Consider the following 19,049-nt stretch of genomic DNA (forward strand, 5'->3'; position numbering starts at 1 on the left):
AGGGAGAAAAGGGGGTAGGGGTAAAAAGGGAAAGCAGGAGGTTAGGGGTGTACCAAGGGTCCCTTTGGGAACAGAAAAACTCCTTGATTCATGATTAGTGAAAGAATATCCACCCCACCCCATCCCCTCCACCCATTCCAACTCCCAAACATGCATGTAGCCTACTTTCTGAACAAGCTCCAACCTCACTGATTGAATTGTTTTAGCAAGCTGATTTTGCTGTACATACCTAAGCTGCTCTGGTGGTGGTGTGCTGTATTTCTTCTTTGAAATGTGTAATATTACCCTCTGTAGAACAGTAAAACAGTCCTGCAATGTCTAACTAAGAGACTCAACTTCAACACTGGCTCTTAAAACCACTTTGTCACAGTATAGACACTGCATTTTTGTGTACTTTTAGCGCTGAAGGAAAGACTCCATTCCACCTTAAATCAGGTAATTTAGTGTGAAAAGGTTGCAGTGTGATCTTAGCATGGGGATTCTGAATTTTCACATGGTGTATGTGGTCTCGAGTGTACTGTGCAGTATAGTGAGATATAAAATAAGCAGTTAAATGATCACTTTTGTCATCTCTTGGTTTTAAAACAACCTTGTGCAAATTGCTGTAATCCAGCATAATGACAGCTGATGGGAAAAGGTTCATTGTAGCTCCAAGGTGGGATTGGTATTCTTTTACTGGTTATGTGCCAGATCACTGGAAAAACAGACCTTTAGACAGAGAGCATTACACATAAACACACAGAGAAGTCTTTGGCTGCATGTTTTTATTAACAGTTGTGTGCACAGCCAGGATAGAAGCAAAGCATTCTGTCTACTTAATTTTGATAGTGAATTATTCACAGGCAGCTTTGTCAAACATGTTTGCACTCTGTTATCAGTGAAGACTCCCAGCATACTGCAGATTGGATATGTGATTTATCATCCCCACGAAGACTATCTGCTCTGAAAGATGACTAAGGCAGCACAAATTCTAACTAATAAAAGCACTGGATTTTGCCATAGAATACCTAAACGACAGCTTTAGAAAGGTCAGAGAAGGTTACACAGAATCCAAGTTGTACCCAGTTGTACTATGTCTGAAATTCAAGGATGTGGCTGGAACAGATCACAAAAAGAGTGGATTCATATCATGCCTATATTTGTGCTCGCCCTCCCCCAAATGTCCTCAATTTCAAGCCCAGAGTCTACTGACTTTTTTTCCCCTCTCTTTCATATTTTTTCTCTGTCCTCCTGTCCTCCCTTCTCGTCCTTTCCCTGGTTGTTCCTGTAGGTAACCAGAGAAGGGAATCAATGCCTGGGTGGCAGTTGTAAGCAAAAAAGTCTGGCTCTGTTATGACCTCCTATCTGAGCTAACATATTGGTCATCATTGCGGGACTATATTCTCATAAATTATTTTGGGCCAGACTTTTAATATTTACAATAGGATTTGCTTTTAAGGTGTAGTACATTATAGTTATAGAGCAGGAGGGCATATTCTAGTTTATTGCTTTAATTAAAGTGGGTTTACATTTAAGATCAACTTGAGCATCACAAAAGTCCTTTATTTAAAATTATTATATGGACTTACACATCCCTGTTTTTAAAGGCCCTTTGAAAGAATTAGTATGCTGCCTTAAATGGTGTTTTACTAGGATAGTTAGAAAATTGGTGCTCCAAGGGGCATTGTCTGTACAAGTTGATGTAGATTTACTTGTGCACATAACAAGTCTCCAGGACTGATGCTGTGCTCTGTCTCTGTGTGTCTTTCAAATCCATCAGCCTACTACAGATCTATCGCTAACACTGTAGAGCCAGGGCTAAAACACAGGAAATGAGAAGAGTAGAACATTGAAACAAGAGCAGTAATAAATTATTAAACTATAAAAAAGAATCCATGGTTATAGATTCACAAATGTCAGTATTTATGGGTGATTCAATTCCCTTTTTCTTAAACTAAATTGAATTGTGTTTAGGACAAGTGGTCCCCCATGTCTGTCATCTTATACAGTTTATCAAGTTATCAAGAAAATATTCCATAAGTGTTGTAGTAATGAAAATAACTCAGCTCTAACCTGAAAGAGATGTTAAACCTAAAGCAGTAATGAAGACTGTTATTGAACTGATGATGATGATGGAACTTCATCTCTGTTGTATCACCTTTCACCTCATGCAGTCATTTCATTACCAAAACGTGAGCCGCCCTATTCCAGACATAACTGAGTCAATGCAGTGTCTCGAATTCACCACGTTTGAAATCAGTTTGCTTTACAATTTCCGATTGCACAGCTAGCATGTTATTTTAACTCTCACCCTCTTTTTCCTCCTCTGCTGGTGGTCCTTTCTCCTTCGTTTCACTACAGCTCCTTTCACAAACACCCTGCGTGTTGAAAATAGATCAGCCCTACAGCAACTTCTAGCAATCTCCCTTGATGATGTGTATTGCCGCGTTGACAGTCTCACATCAGATATTTCTGGTTGTTTCTGGTTGTTATTTCAAATGCAGCTTGAGTCACAGACAACCCAAGTTCTGTATGCAGTGTGTGTCATCTGTGAGCCCACCCAGTAGTATGGTACCTGAAGGACAGTGAAAAGCATTACCCAGAGCTTCGTCACATTGTTACTGTTTTAGAACAAATTGGACTCCTATAGATTGAATTTGGACATCTGAACATAAATTCATGGTATTCAATTTTGCATGACATACTGGGGCATTTATATTTAGAACTTTCTGTATTTACAGTGGAACCCCGACTTACGAAATTAATTCACCCATCGCGCCTTTTGAGTGAACGATAGGCTACAGGCTAATTGCTAACTGCAACAACAATATGTCGTTCAAGTGGAACAGCGAAGTGCAAGTACGAAAGCAAAGGGGTTGTCACATGATTCGGAAGGCATTGTGGGCATTTTGGGCTCAGCCAATCAGAGCCAGCGGATTTCGTTACACGGGCATTTTGAGGTAACGCGGGCAGAAATATTGCCGTTAAGTGCCTTCATAACTTAAATTTTTCGTTAAATGCAGTATTCGTAAGTCGGGGTTCCACTGTATTAGAAATATTTAGTTATATTTTACAACTTTTTAATATACTGTATTATTTAATTTCATTTAGTTAGTTACTATGACAATATAATTTCATCTGGAATTAATAAAGTACCCTTACTGTTATTCTGAAAGTACAACTTTAACTGTGAACTTTCACCATCCTGCCATCACTGTTGTGCTTAACCAGTAAGTTAAGCAGAACGGTCAGATATTTGTTGTCAGACTGTGTATGCTGTACTTTGGTGGCTCAAGCTTGTTTGTAAGGTTTCCTTTTGCTTCAGTTGGTCATATTCACATTGGACCTTTGAAGTAACTTGATTTGCAGCTGCTGCATGCCACAATTTTTTTTCTTGATTTCCACATTCGTTTTTTAGGTGAGGGAGATGAAGCACTAGAAGAGACTCTAGAGGGGCCTTTTCTAAATTTATTTAGGGCTCCTTGAGGAACCGTTTTAAGGCGGGAGGTGTTCTGCCCCTCTGCAACACTTCTTGCAGTGGCAGTGCGAAGCTCTTTTTGTGTTGTCTGGGCTTAAAGGCTACACCAGATGAGGTGCAATTAAAGTCATAACTTAGGTCAGCATGGAGGAACATGATCATTCTTCTGGTGATTTATATATCAAGAATGATTGTTCAGTTCATCAAAACCTAATCAACAGATTAATCAACTATAAAAGTATCCACAGGTTATTTTAAGGAATCATATATCACAGAATTTGAAGGAAGGAAGTGCTAAATCATTGTCCTGTTTATATAATTGCAGTTTGGTATCTGACAGACTGAAGGCTTGATCTGATACACTGAGACGGAGCAGTACGCGTCAGGTTGCTGTTAGTGGTGCTGCTGACTCGGTTGCTGTCACCCTGTGCATTTGTGTGTGTGTGTGTGTGTGTGTGTGTGTGCGTGTGTTGCTGACTGGGATGCTGTCAGCTGTGTGTCAGCCATCTCGACACCTACAGTGCACTTTTAACTTTTTTTTTGGGACCTTCCCTCTTGATGCCCAAATGTCCGCCTCAGCTGAAGAAGGGCACGCACACATTCACACACATTCACACACAAGTTGCTGAAGTGACCAATTATAAGAAGTGTTGGAACTAAGCAGGAATGACACAGTCTAGAGAACAACAGGAAAAAAGCTGTGCTTGTTCTTCCTCTTAAAGGGTCAGCATGTGAAACGTGTAATTTTTAAGCCCAACTTGATTATGTCCTACAACGTGTTGATTTAAATTTGATTTAAACCTCTTTTAGCTGTTATTGATTAGTCTGTTGACAGTAAACTAGTAAAGAGTAAAACAGCTGCCCAGAGTCTGTCATCACATTACGTTTTGGCAGAATTAAGATTAAACACTTTAATTCAATCTCACCGTGCCTCTAATAATGTTATGAGTCAGGCGCAGGCTATTTTACAATTGGTGCGGCAGGAAGCTGTCCCGCAAATGGATGATTGAATTGGTGAAGAGTAGAGAAGCATGTTTATGCATCTCAGTTTTTAAAAATTTGGATTTTTTTGTGTGTATTCTATTTTTTTTCCCCATGTGTATATGTATGTGGGTCAGTTTATAGAATTAGCAATACCTTCTGTTTGTTTGAGAACTGCTGATTGATGTTACAAAGAGGAGACACTTCATAGTGAGCTGTTATGGGTGGAGACTGCTCAGTTGCATTCTCCTCATAGGAGCACATACGACACTTAACCTAGTGAACATCAATTTGACTGCTACGACTCTAAGAATGGATTAAGGAGTCCAAACAGTCAACCAACATGTAGGGAGTTGCAAACATATCCTTAACTGAAATAACCTCAGTTACTTACGTAAACGCTCGCAAATGGAAGTTTAGTATTTCAGCTTGTTTGAAACACCTCAAATTTGTTTCTTTTCCTTTTATTGGCCAGTTTCACAATCTCGGGTTTGTGTTTGTGTTTGTAACTCAGCCCAGATGTCCAACATCCTCAGCTGCCTCTCCACTGCTGATGTTGAAACTGGTGTTTTTTGGGTACCATTTGTAATCAAGCTGCCAGATAGGCACCTGTGAGGTGTCTGTTTCTCTAACTCAAGACTTTGATGTACTTTACCTGCTGCTTAGTTTTGCACACCAACGTCTCTCTCTAGTTAGAGCCAGTTTGTGATGTTCTGTCAGGGTAGTAGTACTTGCAGTTGTGTGAAATCTTAAGGGTTTTTTTTAGTTGCTTTGTTTGTTTTGTGTTGTTTCCTGACATGGAATGGTTTTGTGTTTGTAGATTAAGAACAATGTGGAAAGTTGAGCTTTTTTAAGACTTGAATCAAATCCACAGATACTGATGCTCTGGACACTTTCAGAGTTATTAAACTTTTTTTCTGGACAAGAACAGGACATCTCTGCTAGCCCGAGTTAACAGATTATAAAACAGAAACAGTACAAAAGGAGAGATAAGACAAGGATGCTGAAAAAAATGAAGTAAAATTAAGCATAGCAGATCTGAATCCACCAGGGACAGAACAATGCTGCAGAGAGCAGGAGGACTCTCAACTCACTCTGTGTGTGTGTGTGTGCGCGCGTGTGTGCGTGTGTTGTAGAGAGAGTAAGAGTGAACGTGTATACTGCTCTGTTGGCTGCTACAGCAATGCTGACTGTCCCTATCAGTCAAGGTTATGTCTTATTATAGGTCATTAGTCTCTCTGCTCAGCTGTGACCTTGGTGGTACCTGCAGGAGCATGTATATACACCATAGTAGTCAAAAAGCTGTGTGTGTGTGTGTCTCTAAGTGTTGTTTATGCATGTGTACCTAGGCTGCAGCCTTGATGAGCACTGAGTTCTGGCTATCCGTGTGATAGATGAGTGGACACACGGGGTCACAGAGGGTCAGCTAACACACCCATATGCGGGGGGGCAGGGAATGGATGTCACTCACAGATTTAGTGCTACAGGACTGATGCTGGTCTAAAGTAAAAGTGCTGCCACCCACAATAAAAAAAATGTCTGCTGTGCAGGACAATAGCTTGTGTTCTAACTGCCAACAGCCATTTACTGGTTGCTTTTCTTTTACCCATTCTGACAGTTACACTGAGACACGCAGACCACAACTGGCTATATCATCAAATTCTAACACACCTATTAGACTCATTTTTGTGGATTTAAAGAAATAATCCAAGAGTTTACGTGCCATAAAATAGTCTGGCACACAAAACCACAACACTTTTACACTTTTTTATTTATGTCTTTCTTGTGTATTTGGTATTCTAATATCTGAATAAATGCAAAGCTTGGCAGTACTTAGTACGTAGTACAATCCATGTGTCTAACCACATATAATGGAAATATACAACATTATATTACTCATCAGAATTACAATTTTCATACACATTTTAATCCTCTGAGGGCCCAAGATCAGTGTGGTAGTTTAGTTCAGAGCTTGTTCCAAAATCGATGCTGTGCCGGTTGATTAGATATTTAATTTAGTATAATTTACCACTGTTCCACTTCTAGCTTGCTCTGACGGTGAACTGTGTTTTGGATGTTGTATAGAATCAGATTGGACATAACTGATCTAAAGCCAGTCTTATTTAATAGACTGAATAAATGTGAGTTAGGAACTCTGAGATGCTGAAATGCATCGAATGTCCCGTGCTAAACAGCACAGTTGTTAGAGACTCTGCTCATAAGCATAGCCAGCATTAAATAGCAGACAGCATCAGAGTGAGAGATTTTACATTTTGGGTTTTTTTTGAAGGTCACATGATATGTCTTTACATGGCATTGTTTGTGTGCACTGACATCTGCTGGTGTTATTAATTTAAATCAGTTGCTCTATGCAGAGACACTTAGATTGCTATTCCAGCGCTTGGTCCACTTGTCAAAGCCTTTACAGTCTTTTGGTTTCCAGGATTAGCCTTTACTATTATTGTGATGAGTTTTAAATAAAACTAAATATAATTTAAAGAGTGCAAATTGTTTAAAATGCTTTTTGCTCTTAAAGACATCAAGACGTTTCTGTGTATTAGTGTGTCCTTTGAGAAATGAACCACTTCAGGGTAACAAAACACAGGTGAATTTCTCTACACAACACACTCACATTGCCTGTCTTGTTGCCATGTTCAGGGAGCACTGCTATTAAGGATTTGGGCCTTACCATTCAACAGCCTATTACTTTGTGTTGCCTGAGGGGCAGCTGGCTATTTCAGCACCTAATAGCCTTCTGTTTGCCAGAAAGAAATGCCAGGATATTACTCCAGTGTAAGAAACAGAATGTGTTACAGCTTCTGTATTTGCAGAAAAGAGTAGATATTTAAAAGGTATAAATGAAGGATAATCAGTTGTATTGGTGAGCAGGATGATGGGCAAATCCAGTGTAAATCCATGTTCACGCTCATATTTTTTCACATCACTTTGTTTCTTTCCTCTTCTCCTCTGTCAGAAATCCTTGGCCTCGTGTCAAAGGGGCGATCACGGAGAATTAGATTATAGTCCCGTAATTTTGACAATATCTACTGAGCAATTCATGCTCGTGTATGTGTTTAGTTTAAGTGCTTGTTTGCACATGTGCGACTGTCTAACTGCATGCTTGTTTGTGTGCGCACTGTGTGGAGACTGGGGGGCTCAGAGGGGACAGATGGCTCATGGTCTGTTCTCGTCTGGTGCTCTCTGTCTGCCAAAGATCAGGCAAAAACAGGTACAGCACTCTGTTTTTTTCAGCCCTGCACCGACAGGGAAAAAAGCAGGACTTTTTATTCTTCCTGTTTTATAGATAGCTTTATGAGCTCTCATAATGTTACGGTCAAAACTACAGAAATGACATGTACAGCAGATTTTGTTGCACCTCAGTGTCAGACAATGAACGCATGATTTTCTTCTGTGGCTCTTTAATGTGGTAAATGTTTAGCTGGAGGACTGTAGCATACTTTTTGACTGGCACGTGTTTGTATTCCATCTTCCAGACTCTAAGACTTTAATAATTTATCAGGGCGATTTCTGAATTTGCTCTGCCGGGTTTTCTTAGTTCAAAGACATCTTGACTAAGTGTGTCCTGCATCAGATCGTACCCCCCTTTTTTACACGCTGTATTATTTGACTTTGAAATAACAGCTGTTTGCCACAGTGCAAGCAAGAAAGTGAGCAAGAAAATATTTTTAAATGATAAAAGTTATGCAAAAGGTTTACCATGCAAATGAGTACACGTTAACATACCAGCTGTGCATTTTGCTCAGTGATGGACAATTCACATCTTATTAATCTTTCTCAGCCATGATAGCCATTTGTAATAATGGGGATGGGGAGTTTTTATACTTGGCTTTTCCTCTTTTCCTATTTAAAGCCTTGGAAAGACCCTCTTGGTCTTCTGCAGGGGCCTTGGAGACATATAACATAAATACATCTTATACAGAGACACACCGGCTGCACACGAAAACATAAAGATATTTTTCATACTTACCTATAGTACTTCAATTTGTTAACAAGATCAGCTAGTTCCAATGTTTTTGAAGACCACTTGAACTTATAACCCATGAAGACTGAGACAAAGAAACATTAAAGGCCTAAAGCGTTTTCTAAAAAGTCAGAGGCTTTAAACAAACAGGATGTTGGAAAGATAAATAGACAAAAAAAACTGGCAACAAATCATACTACCTTAAAACTTGATTACATAACTCTGAATGTCATCTTGACTTCAGTTTCACCGTGTCCTGTTAAATTTAGGACTAGATGCCAGATGGGCATTTAGTGTCTGACTCTATCCAGAGTACTTTCAGTTATTGTAGCAGAGCTGTGGTGCTGGGCTAGTTGAGCTAATGTGGAATTTACAAGGTGCATACATGCTATAGTTAGCTTGCTGCTTACATACTAAGGGTAGGATTGTAAACCAAAGAAGCTCATTCCCTTTTTGACCTCAAGAATGAAATTGAGGTGAAGCTCCCTTGCTTAGTGAAGCAAGGGAGTAAAGATTTTCACTAATGATGTGTGCAGTTGATGAAGTGAGATCATGAGCCTCTGTTCATCTTCCTTTTCCTCCAGATCATTGGTAGTAGCTTAAACAGGCCTTATAAACTGACACAGAGGAAAAAAAGCCAATTCTCTATTCAGACTAATCATGTCGGTTCAGGCTGCTCAATTTTATATATGCATGTTTCACATTTACATTTTCTCCTCAGATCTTTCTTTTTGAGCGTTTTGTGAGTCATCACATTTGGGACTGTAAGCTTTTGTCTTTTTCAGGTCTTTTACAGCCTAGCTTCTTTCATGTGTTACCCCCACACACACTTTCAAATGTATTTATTTATAAGTCACATGTACCTCTTTCTCTAGTCCATATAAAGACACACACACACACACACACTATAAAACGTATTGCAGTTTCAGCTCCCACAGCTCATTACCTGCTGTTCAGCCAGGACTGGGTCTTACACTCATTACAGTCCATCTACCGGTTAGTCATTTGCATTTTTATGTCACATTTTTATGTCACAAAGAAAGGAAACTCACTCACATGAAAATGTGACTGTAGAGGACTGCCCCTTTTTAAACACAAAAGGTCTGTTAAAGTGGTTATGGGTTTATTGTTTCTTTCAAATTGCTTCACTTCTCACCAAGTGCACATGATAGGTTATTGAAATGAACATGTTGAAAACATGTGAGTCTGCTTGGTGAAAACACGCTGAATAATTACTGGACTTTTTTTTATTTGAGAATTCACAGTCCACTGTATTGTAGCTTAATATATGGTTACGACCACCTGTACAAGTAGCAGTGATGAGTCCAAAAATCATTAGTCCTTGTGAGCAGCAAAATCACTCAGTGGTTAGTAGCAGCCTTACCTCAGAGTAAGGAGGTCTTGGGTCTAAATCTGAGCAGTGCTGCAAAGCTCGAGACTTCTAATTCCTGGTTAAAAACATTTCTCAATGCCAGAATAGTGTATCAATGGGGAAGCATCTTATCACAGTTCACTCCAAACAAAATCTCTGACTGATGCATTGTTGTCTAACTGAACAACACAAACAAGGAATCTAAATGAATTTACGAATGCATTTCTACATTATAACTTGTCTTTCTTCTGGATGTGTATTCTATCCACTAAAACACTGTTGGTGTTGTTGATGCTTAGCTAATTCCACAGTGAGGTTTGCGATTCTTTGCACAGTTGTCATGCAGGAGACTGCCCACCAGAGTCCAGTGTTTGACTGCTCAGCAGAGTCTTCTGCAGGTCAAACTGAGGTTAGAGATGGTGAGCCGAGGGAAAAAGAGGAGGAGTCGTCTCTGAATTAAAGCCAGACTCTGATATGTTGTTTAATTTTCTTTGCCCTTTTAGCCCAGAGCCCTATCCGTCTCTCCCTACTTTGTGACTTTTTATCCGCCCTAAGGTCTGTTTTCTCCTCGTGCCTGTGCGCAACACCGTGTGACCATCGATCTTCTGGAGCCTGTTTTAGGATGACTTTTTGGCGCGACAGCTATCGATCGAGTATGGTGCACTTGTGTGTAGATTTAGCTATACAGGTGAAATCCAATGCGACGTTATGATGTCACCCATGTCAGTGTCAGCGTTACTGGCTCTAGACAGCAGGGAGACAGGACATTTCATGTCATGTGCAACAGTAGTACTAACAGTAACATGATAATAGGTGATAGAAATGTTTTAATTACCTACACACGGCTGCAGCAGAATCAAAGGAAATACTGGAACTTGATTATAAAATGTATTAAGTCAAATATTAAATGTATTAATCAGATATTTTTAAGATGATTTACTCCGGTCTGTACTAGTTTTTAAAAGCTAGATTATATTAGCCACACTGCATAGTTGTAGTTGAAGCTTACTTATTGAGTGGTTCACCTACTTTCCATGTTCTCCTTTCCTTCTCCTACTCTCCAGCTTTCTCCCTCACTTCCCCTCCTAACCTCCCTCCCTAATGGTTTCATGTCCCAGCTGACACAGGGGAGCTGTGCCCTTGAGCACGCTTCACGCAGCAGGAGCATTAAATATCTGTGTATGTGTGCGTGTGTGTGCTTGTGGGGGTGTGTGAGATGTAAATTTTCAAAAAGACTTTTAAGCATACACCCTGGAATAATGAAAGTGTGATATTTTATAGCCTCTGTAGGGTAGCTCAGTTCTCGTAAGTGTTTGTAATCTGGAAAGGAAAGCTGGGCAACAATTTGCAAAGACATTTATTTTCTAGTACGACAAAAACCTCCAAGAACTGTTCGAGTACAGTGTGCTGAGCTGTGTATCATGCTGGTAATTTTATTTGAAAATAGTTTGTCATTTGGATTTTCAGAAAATGCACTGCCATGTTATTACTGCAGGGTGGCAGAATATTTTTCCTCCCAAAACTTTTATCTCTGAATAAAGTAACGTGTTTACGTCCAGTTTAGATTTTAAGTAAGTAAAACAAAGGTTAAAGCAAATAAAATAAATTCTGTTCATCCTTTTTTTGCAGTGACGTATGGTTCTGCACTATACAAGGAAAAACCCTGACATCGCTATGGGTGTGTGTGAAGGTGAATAAATGGTGGAAGACATATAGGCTCTCTGTTTCTTGAAATTAATTTATTTTATTTTTGCTAAATATAAAAGTGCTCAAAGCCTCAAAGAATACGATTTAAAATAACACACACTAAAATACCACACAAATGCCATCAGAATATTAAATATATATATATATATATATATATATATATATATATATATATATATATATATATATATATATATATATATATATATATATAGTTTGTTTTTTCCAAGTAAAATACTAAACCAGGACTAAACCAGTGGCTGTGATTGCTGGCAGCCGCTACCAGTCGTGAGTGCCAGAAAAGATAATTTTCCATAAGTAGGCCCGACTCTCTTCCCCTTCTGTTGTGACCTCCCCCGTAACCATGGTAACCATGCCTTTTCCAAGGAAGGCTGCTCATTGCAGCGTTACTGTGAAGGGACCTGTGATCCACCAATCACATGTTCAGCTCGCCACTTCTGGTCCAGAGCATCTGTCACTCCCTCTGCCACTTCTCACGTGCACTAGTCTCCCTCTCTCGCTCTCTGCATTTAAATTTCCCTGACTCCCGCTGATTGTCCCTAACTCTCTTTATCTGTCGTCTGGCAGTTTATAGAGCTGGAAAATACCCAGAATGCAGTGGTGTTATTCATCCAGAATAGTAACAGAATGCACTGGCCTTTGCTGAGAGATGGAGTGCATGTGACTGACTATTCTGTCTGTGTTTACATCAGTGTCGGTGATACTCTCTGCTGCCAGGAGAGTCCCCAGTAAGAAAATAACAATTTATTGTCAAAATATTACATGCAACGTATTAGGGATTTTCAATATGCTGGCATTTAACCACAGTATTTATTTAGATAATCTTTGGATTAGATTATCTATCTGAAAATAGTATTAGTAATATGTATTTTGGGGGGGTTTTATGCTCATGCTGGATTTTCTAAAAGCACAAAAACGTTATTTTGTTTTACTTTTGAGCTTCAGTTCAGATGTGTTTATTTTACTTTTATAGCATCTTTTAACAACAGCACTGATCTCAAAGCACTTTAAATTTCTTTAACCACGGTCCTTTCGCCCTTCGTTTCCTGTGTAGTTAACCGGTTGTGTATCTCATTTTCTCCATGCCATGGCCCTGCATTCCCACTTTAAATTTTTTTTACTTGATGATTTTCTTTCTTTACTATGTACACAAAATAAACTTCATTCTCATTAAAGGAAATACTCTATTTTATCTATATGAGGGATGATACAAGATGCCCATTCACTCACTGTGAATTTCCTGGACATTTCCCTGTGTTATTCCCACATGGGTACAGTTGTATTTTATACTAAGGAGCTGGCAGAGTGAAGTTAGTTTAATGTCCAATCTGACTGATCTAGACATTTGCATTTTCACGTACAGCTCTATCAGGTAGTGTCAGGGAGAGGTTCAGGGCTACAGTGCACAGTGTTGCACAGGAAATGGGACAAAAGGGCTAAGAAGAAAAAGAGAGAGAGAGATAAAAACCACCTAATAAATGGTGTTTTGGGGTCTTTTCATGCTGTTTGTTGACATTAAAAAGATACGTGTTGATATGTAGTGTTATAATGGCTATTATCACATTGTCTTTCTGCTTTATCGACTGCGAATGTGCAGTTGGAGCAATGGACCAATCTTTTAGCTTTATAAACATGCAACTGAAAGCTATGTGAAAGCATAACAGCAGCGGGTGGTCTTGGAAGATGAATGATCAGATTGCATGCCACCCACAGGTGCAATAATCCTGGATAAAATATACACCTCACTAGTTATGCTGGATGTTATGCTTAACTTGCTCATACAGATAGTGATCAGATCCAGCTCTTCATGTAGAGCAGTGAGTTCACTTGGTTGCTGTCTTACTGTGTGGGGGGATTATCCAGCAGAATCTGCAAAGAGAAGTGGGGCGTGCCTGCTGAGGGGTGAGAGGTGGAGAGACAGAGGGTGTCCCTAATACTGACGGAAAAGCCCCTAATCCTCTGTTAAAATATCCCCATTGACCGTTGGGGGTGCCCCTCGGATCCACCTGCCCCTAGGATAGTGTGTGGTGTTATTGTTGTTGTCTGTTGTTATTGGAATTATAAACCCCATAAACCACCCCAGTAGGCACGCAAAGTCTCACTGCTGCTAGCTCCCATGTTCTCAGATCCCCCTGGCTCATTTTACACAACTAGGTAGAGCCGCCCCAGCCGGGACATTAACTCACAACACTCAAACTGGTCTTTTGTTAGGGGAAAATAGCTGATAAGCAGGATGACAATAAAAAGCCGTGTGCTGGCAGACCCTGTGTGAGGCAGGGAGAGTGAACCAGAGAGAATGAGTGGGAGAGAAAGGGGGCGAGTGGGTGGGATAACAAGAGGGGTTGAGGGGGGGTGGCATTTTAGCGAAAGTATTTGTTTCAGCTGCTATTTTCAGTTTGGCCCCTGTCCGTCATTGCCTACCCAACCTTGGATATCAAGATAACGGTAGCAACGCCCACCTACCTACCCTGAGAGTAAATGAAGGTGAGAAAGAAAAGGAAGGAGGCAGAGAGGGAGGGAGAAGCCTCAGCTATTATGGTAAGTCAGGGTGCTCTTCCTGCACACTCCCTGATTTGAAGGTGCTTTCTGGGGCTTCTGTGAGGCAGCAGGGATTTACTCTTGTTGACATTTGATAAAAAAGACTCAGAGAGGGGACAGGGAGGGAGAGAGGCAGCAGAGGGGATTTGGCATGTGTCCTTTCTGCAGCGTGAAAGACTACGAGATGTTCAGTGCTTTGTTTACTCGCTACAGCAGTGCTGTGTAGACCTCCTTTCTAGTTTTTCCTCCTGACATCAATTTCCTTTACCCTCTGGAATACATCTTCAGCTTCCCTCCATCCCTTTGTCTGGTGTGTGGGGCATCAACCAGGCAGAAGAAGGTGCTGCCTCCAATTACTGCTATGCTAGCACTTCTTAGTTTAAAAAAAAAATCCTTTGTTAACTGAACAAGTTGCACCTTGCTCTTTCCTCTGAGTGGATAGGATGGATGATCAGGAGGCTGAGATAAGGGCAGGACTAACTAACGGACTGACTTAGCAAATGACTGCTTGGCTGGCTGGCCACTCTGAGCTCAGGTTTCACTGCTTGTCTTTCTGAGGAGAGAGAGAAAGAGGGAAAAAAAGTGATCATGGCGGTGGAGGAGGGTGCTGTCTTCCTAACCCAAGTGAGTAGTGCTAGAATTTCTGCCTGGATTAATTTGATTTATTTTGCAGTTTTGTTTATTGACTCACTCAGAGGTTAATATTGTGAATTTAGAACCATTTTGTGAACCATTAGAATGGTACTGGTCCCATGTCATTCATTTGTACTAGGCTGTGGCTGCGTATGAACATGGAAAGTCAGCTGATCTTGATGAACAGAGCTTGAAGTGACTGTGTGATTGTTTGATCCTGCATGGCAATACTAGATCATGTTTTTTGACTGGACTGATATTTGCCCATACAATAGCACATCCAAATTGTACTCTGTGCATTCATATATTCACCTGTAGTTTCAGTTAATTTCACATTTTGTTTGCACACATTTAAGTTAGCTTAGAATGAAGACATGAAAGAGCATTCCTAGCTCTAAGCCGAAAATTAACTCTACTTTCTGGAATTCATTGCCAATATTTTTAGCTCTTAATACTCTGAAACATGTCGTTTTTATTAGAAAAAGTGATGGATGTAGGTAGGTAAATATGTGAGTTCAGCTGAAGCTTTTGTTGAATTACTGTAGTGTGATAATATTCTCAGTAAAGCTGTTTCATTGTTGCTCTCGCTCTGGATGAATGAATTTTTTCCAAAGTGATTTACTTTAGTTACTTCCTCATTCATTCATTCTTTTGCTTTCTAAGTCACACAGTGTGTCACTGCCGCTTCGCCTAAAAGCTTTATTAGAACCACTTGTCTGCTTAATATTTACAGCCATGTGCTGATGGCTGATGGTACATGCAACTCTTACATTTAAAATCAGAGAAGATTAAAAAAATGTCACATCTCTTCATATAGATACCATGTTATCACTTAACATCCATGTCTCTAAAAGGTTTAATTAAGATTTTCTGGTGTGAGCTTGTTGACAGTGAAATGATGGATTAATCAGCAGCAGCTTTTCTGTATTTTGCACGGTGAAAAAGAAAGAAGTCAAGCTTCCATGGGGAAATAAGCAAGGCTGGGGATTTGGGAAGTTTGACTATTTAGAGCTGAGAGGAATGGATGTTGTGGTTGCTGAGATGAGGTTCTTTGGCACTCATAGAAGATGTGGCCTGTTACTCAATGCCCCTGGCTCTGTGCTTGTAGAGTTGTGGAGCTCTGTGAGTTTTGTGTTGTCAGGAGAGCAGGGGATAAAATCAAACAATACAGCTGCTGCTGGTCTGGCTCTCCTCTTCTAAGCTCCCTCAGTTCACACAGCGCCTACAGCGATGACATCAACGCGTGTGTGTCTACATTGTTTTTATCTGTGGTGCAGCGGTTAGTTCTGTCACCTCATGCTATGAAAGGTCCTGATTTGAAGCACAGCTGGGGTCCTGCTTTGTGGAGTTTGCACATGCCCACTTGGGTTTGTTTCAGGTACATGCGTGTTTTTGGACTTCACAGTCCAAAAACATGCATGTTAGGCTCATTAGTGATTCTAAATTGACTTCGGGTGACTGGTATTTAAAGTGTATATAATAAAGCGCTATATGAATGTGTGGTTAAATGTGGCTTGTAGTCTAAAGTGCTTTGGATGGTCAGTAAGATTAGAAAAGTGCTATATAAATGCTGTTCCACTCAGTGTGCGAGCTTCTGCTTTGTTGTGAGCTTGGTGTATAGTGCCAAGCTGACATCATTGTAGTCTGGAAAGACAGGATATCAGTTCTTTATACTAAGTACCTTCTATCCAGATAGACTATCACTGCATTGATGTCATGAAGCGAAAAGGTGCCAATTACAGATTCAGCAAAAATGAAAACAAACAGCAGCAGCAAAGGATCATGAAATTCAAATTCAAGAAGTGAATGATGTGACCCACCCAAAATCTGACCGTTATGCTTTTACTTAATTTCATCCTTTTGTGTCATACTGTAATGCTAATTTTATTCTAATAACTGGATATCAGATTTGCCTTTGGAAGGAGAGAAAACTCCAAGAAAAACAAAAAAGAAAACAGATCTATTTTCTTTATCCAAAAATGTTGCTGTGAGTAGATTCTCATTTTCCAAGTTTATTGTGGGAGAGTAGCATTTGTTGACACCACACATGCATTGTTACCAGCCTACAGTCTATATCATGTCAGCAAAAACAGGGAATGTTTACTAGATATTCGAAATCTGTACTATCAAAATTTCAGTAGGGATTCTGCTTTGTTCCTGTGCTTCCCTTTTTTTGAAGAGGGAGATTGAACCTTTAAGGGTTTGTTCTTCTTCAAAGAGCGTATCCACTCTATGAAACAGGTGCTGTAGTGTTATCAAACACATGCATTTTGGTTCATCAAATGCCAGCACAAAGGCCTAGCTGCTTTTTACTCACATTTCTTTTTCTTCATTTCAAAGAGCATCTGCAGGCAGTGGCAACAGGGCTCTATTAATTTTTAACTCATATGGTTAATTCTCATTTTTATAGCATCTTACCTGAAAGTTAGCTCAATTTTTTGACTCTTTAAGATGTTAATTTGGAGTGATGGCATAATTTCAGGCTTTTTTCGTTAGCACTTGTGTGCCAGATTTCGCTCTCGTCCTCTACTTTCTATCTAACATGAGATTAATGCTTTCCTTCAGGCTTAACCTAGTCTTTAATGGCCCCATTTTCTTTGAACCTCTGATCTGTGGAGGCTTAATAATATTTCTCTTACTAATCTCATACCCAGTCCTGTGTAATACTTCATTCACAAAGACTCCAAGATCCCTCACGTTAGACGTAGATGGGGATGGCTGTGGGGCTGGACGTTTTGGTCACTGTATTAAGGGATAAACTGAAATCAGCAATAATGTAGATATGGATGTGGACTACTTAATCTGTTGCGAGAAGCAAAGAGCACCATGTGATGTTTAAAAGACTATGCAAGTTGTCATAGAAACACGTAAAAGCTCTTAATAAAGTAACTTTTCTGTAATGAAGTTTATAGATTTTTTCTGTCTCATCTGCTGCCAACCAGTCATCCCTCATTTAATATCTGTATTAAACGATTAAAGGCTGCATTAGATATCATGTTCGACCTAGGTAATATTTGATGGTGTAAATCAAGCAGCAGTATTGGTGCATGCTGTCTTTCCACAGCAGTGTGACCTTTGCATTTCCATGTCAGGGGGTTTCAGAGCGGTCACGCATTTGGATGCACTCAAGAGCTCATACGTGGGTTAGACATTGCAGAGCATGCTTCACAGTGAGGACACATGGCAGTTAGTAGGAAACATCTTAGTTGGTGGGAAACATAAACATATGCTGCACAGATATTATAGTATGTGGAGAGACTTCAGTAAGTGAAGCATGAAGTCAACAAAAAGGCAATACCCATTTAAGTTTTGGCAAAGAAACATTTTATATGTGTCCTTCCCATCTTCGATATTGTTCAGAACCACTATAGTTAAAATGAGATTATTTCCATATGCAGTAATTTCCACTTTGTGATGTGACATGCCACCCTTTAAGTGTATAGTGATAATAGACGCTGATTAAGACAAAAACAGCATGAAAGGATGAGTTGGGCATCTTAGATAGTATGAACTCTATGAGAACTGCCCATAGGATGCATAAAAGAGTGTCTGATGAGCAAGTTGATGTAATCTGGAACTGAAGTCAGATGATCTACAGGATTGTGGAATGTGCTCGACTTCAAGGCCTGCCTGAATTTATGCTGTGTTTAATTCTGCGGCAGAAAAATGTGTGTGAAGTTTTTTGGAGGGGAAATGACATCATGGTGTTGCTTGTTTATTTTTCACAGCCCCCCTTTAATATTTAATATCAATATTTTCTCACCATTCCTGCATAGCCAGCACTTCTCACTGTAAGGTAGGTTGAAAACAAATGAAACGCAGACCTAACAGAAGACAGAAAATAAAAATGATGACAAGAAAGAGGGTGGCTGCTGACTGTGGCTGGGCCACATGGTTATCATAAAAAACCTACTCACTGTATTATGCTGAATTTTAAGTAAAGGTTATGCTTAATTTTAAGTTAATTGCTCTGGAGATTGTTTACATTGCATCACGTTGTTTATAAAGCTATTTGGAGGTATTTCTCTGAAGAAGATCCAGAGCATAGCACTGGATGTTTAAAGGCTTTCAGTATCACAGCCCTATTTCCCGGTACAATTCAGCAGTGCTAATGCTAAGTAATGCTAAGATAATCACAGCCACACACACTGATAGAGCATCAATCTTAAGAAAGAATCTCAAGCTTTTATTATGCCTCTTTAGACCTTTGAGACATTTATAATATTACCTCTGCACATGCATTTGATAAAGTTAAGAGCTGAATTTTTCTTTAATTGTTCTCGGTGCATGGCTCATTTTTGCTGTTTACTTATCAAGCTGGTTCGGTACCACGCATGACTTTTTCTCAAGGCCACAAG

The 19,049-nt window shown here is 39.8% G+C and overlaps 1 protein-coding gene across 5 annotated transcripts in view; it reads left to right on the plus strand.

Annotated features, from left to right (window-relative positions):
* Positions 1-19,049, plus strand: part of LOC146505567 (ankyrin-3-like) — a 95,090-nt gene that overhangs the window by 15,422 nt on the left and 60,619 nt on the right. Inside the window, exon 1 of one of the 5 annotated variants that reach the window (XM_085183004.1) lies at positions 14,065-14,682. The exons of the other annotated variants lie outside the window; for them this stretch is intronic. Within the exon in view, the coding sequence (XP_085039130.1) occupies positions 14,647-14,682 (36 nt within the window). The 5' untranslated portion in view covers positions 14,065-14,646. Of the gene's footprint in view, positions 1-14,064; positions 14,683-19,049 lie in introns of those variants that run through there. 5 annotated transcript variants of the gene reach the window in all.

The sequence above is a fragment of the Neolamprologus multifasciatus genome, chromosome 13 (genome assembly GCF_963576455.1).
Source record: "Neolamprologus multifasciatus chromosome 13, fNeoMul1.2, whole genome shotgun sequence".
Lineage (NCBI taxonomy): Eukaryota > Metazoa > Chordata > Actinopteri > Cichliformes > Cichlidae > Neolamprologus > Neolamprologus multifasciatus.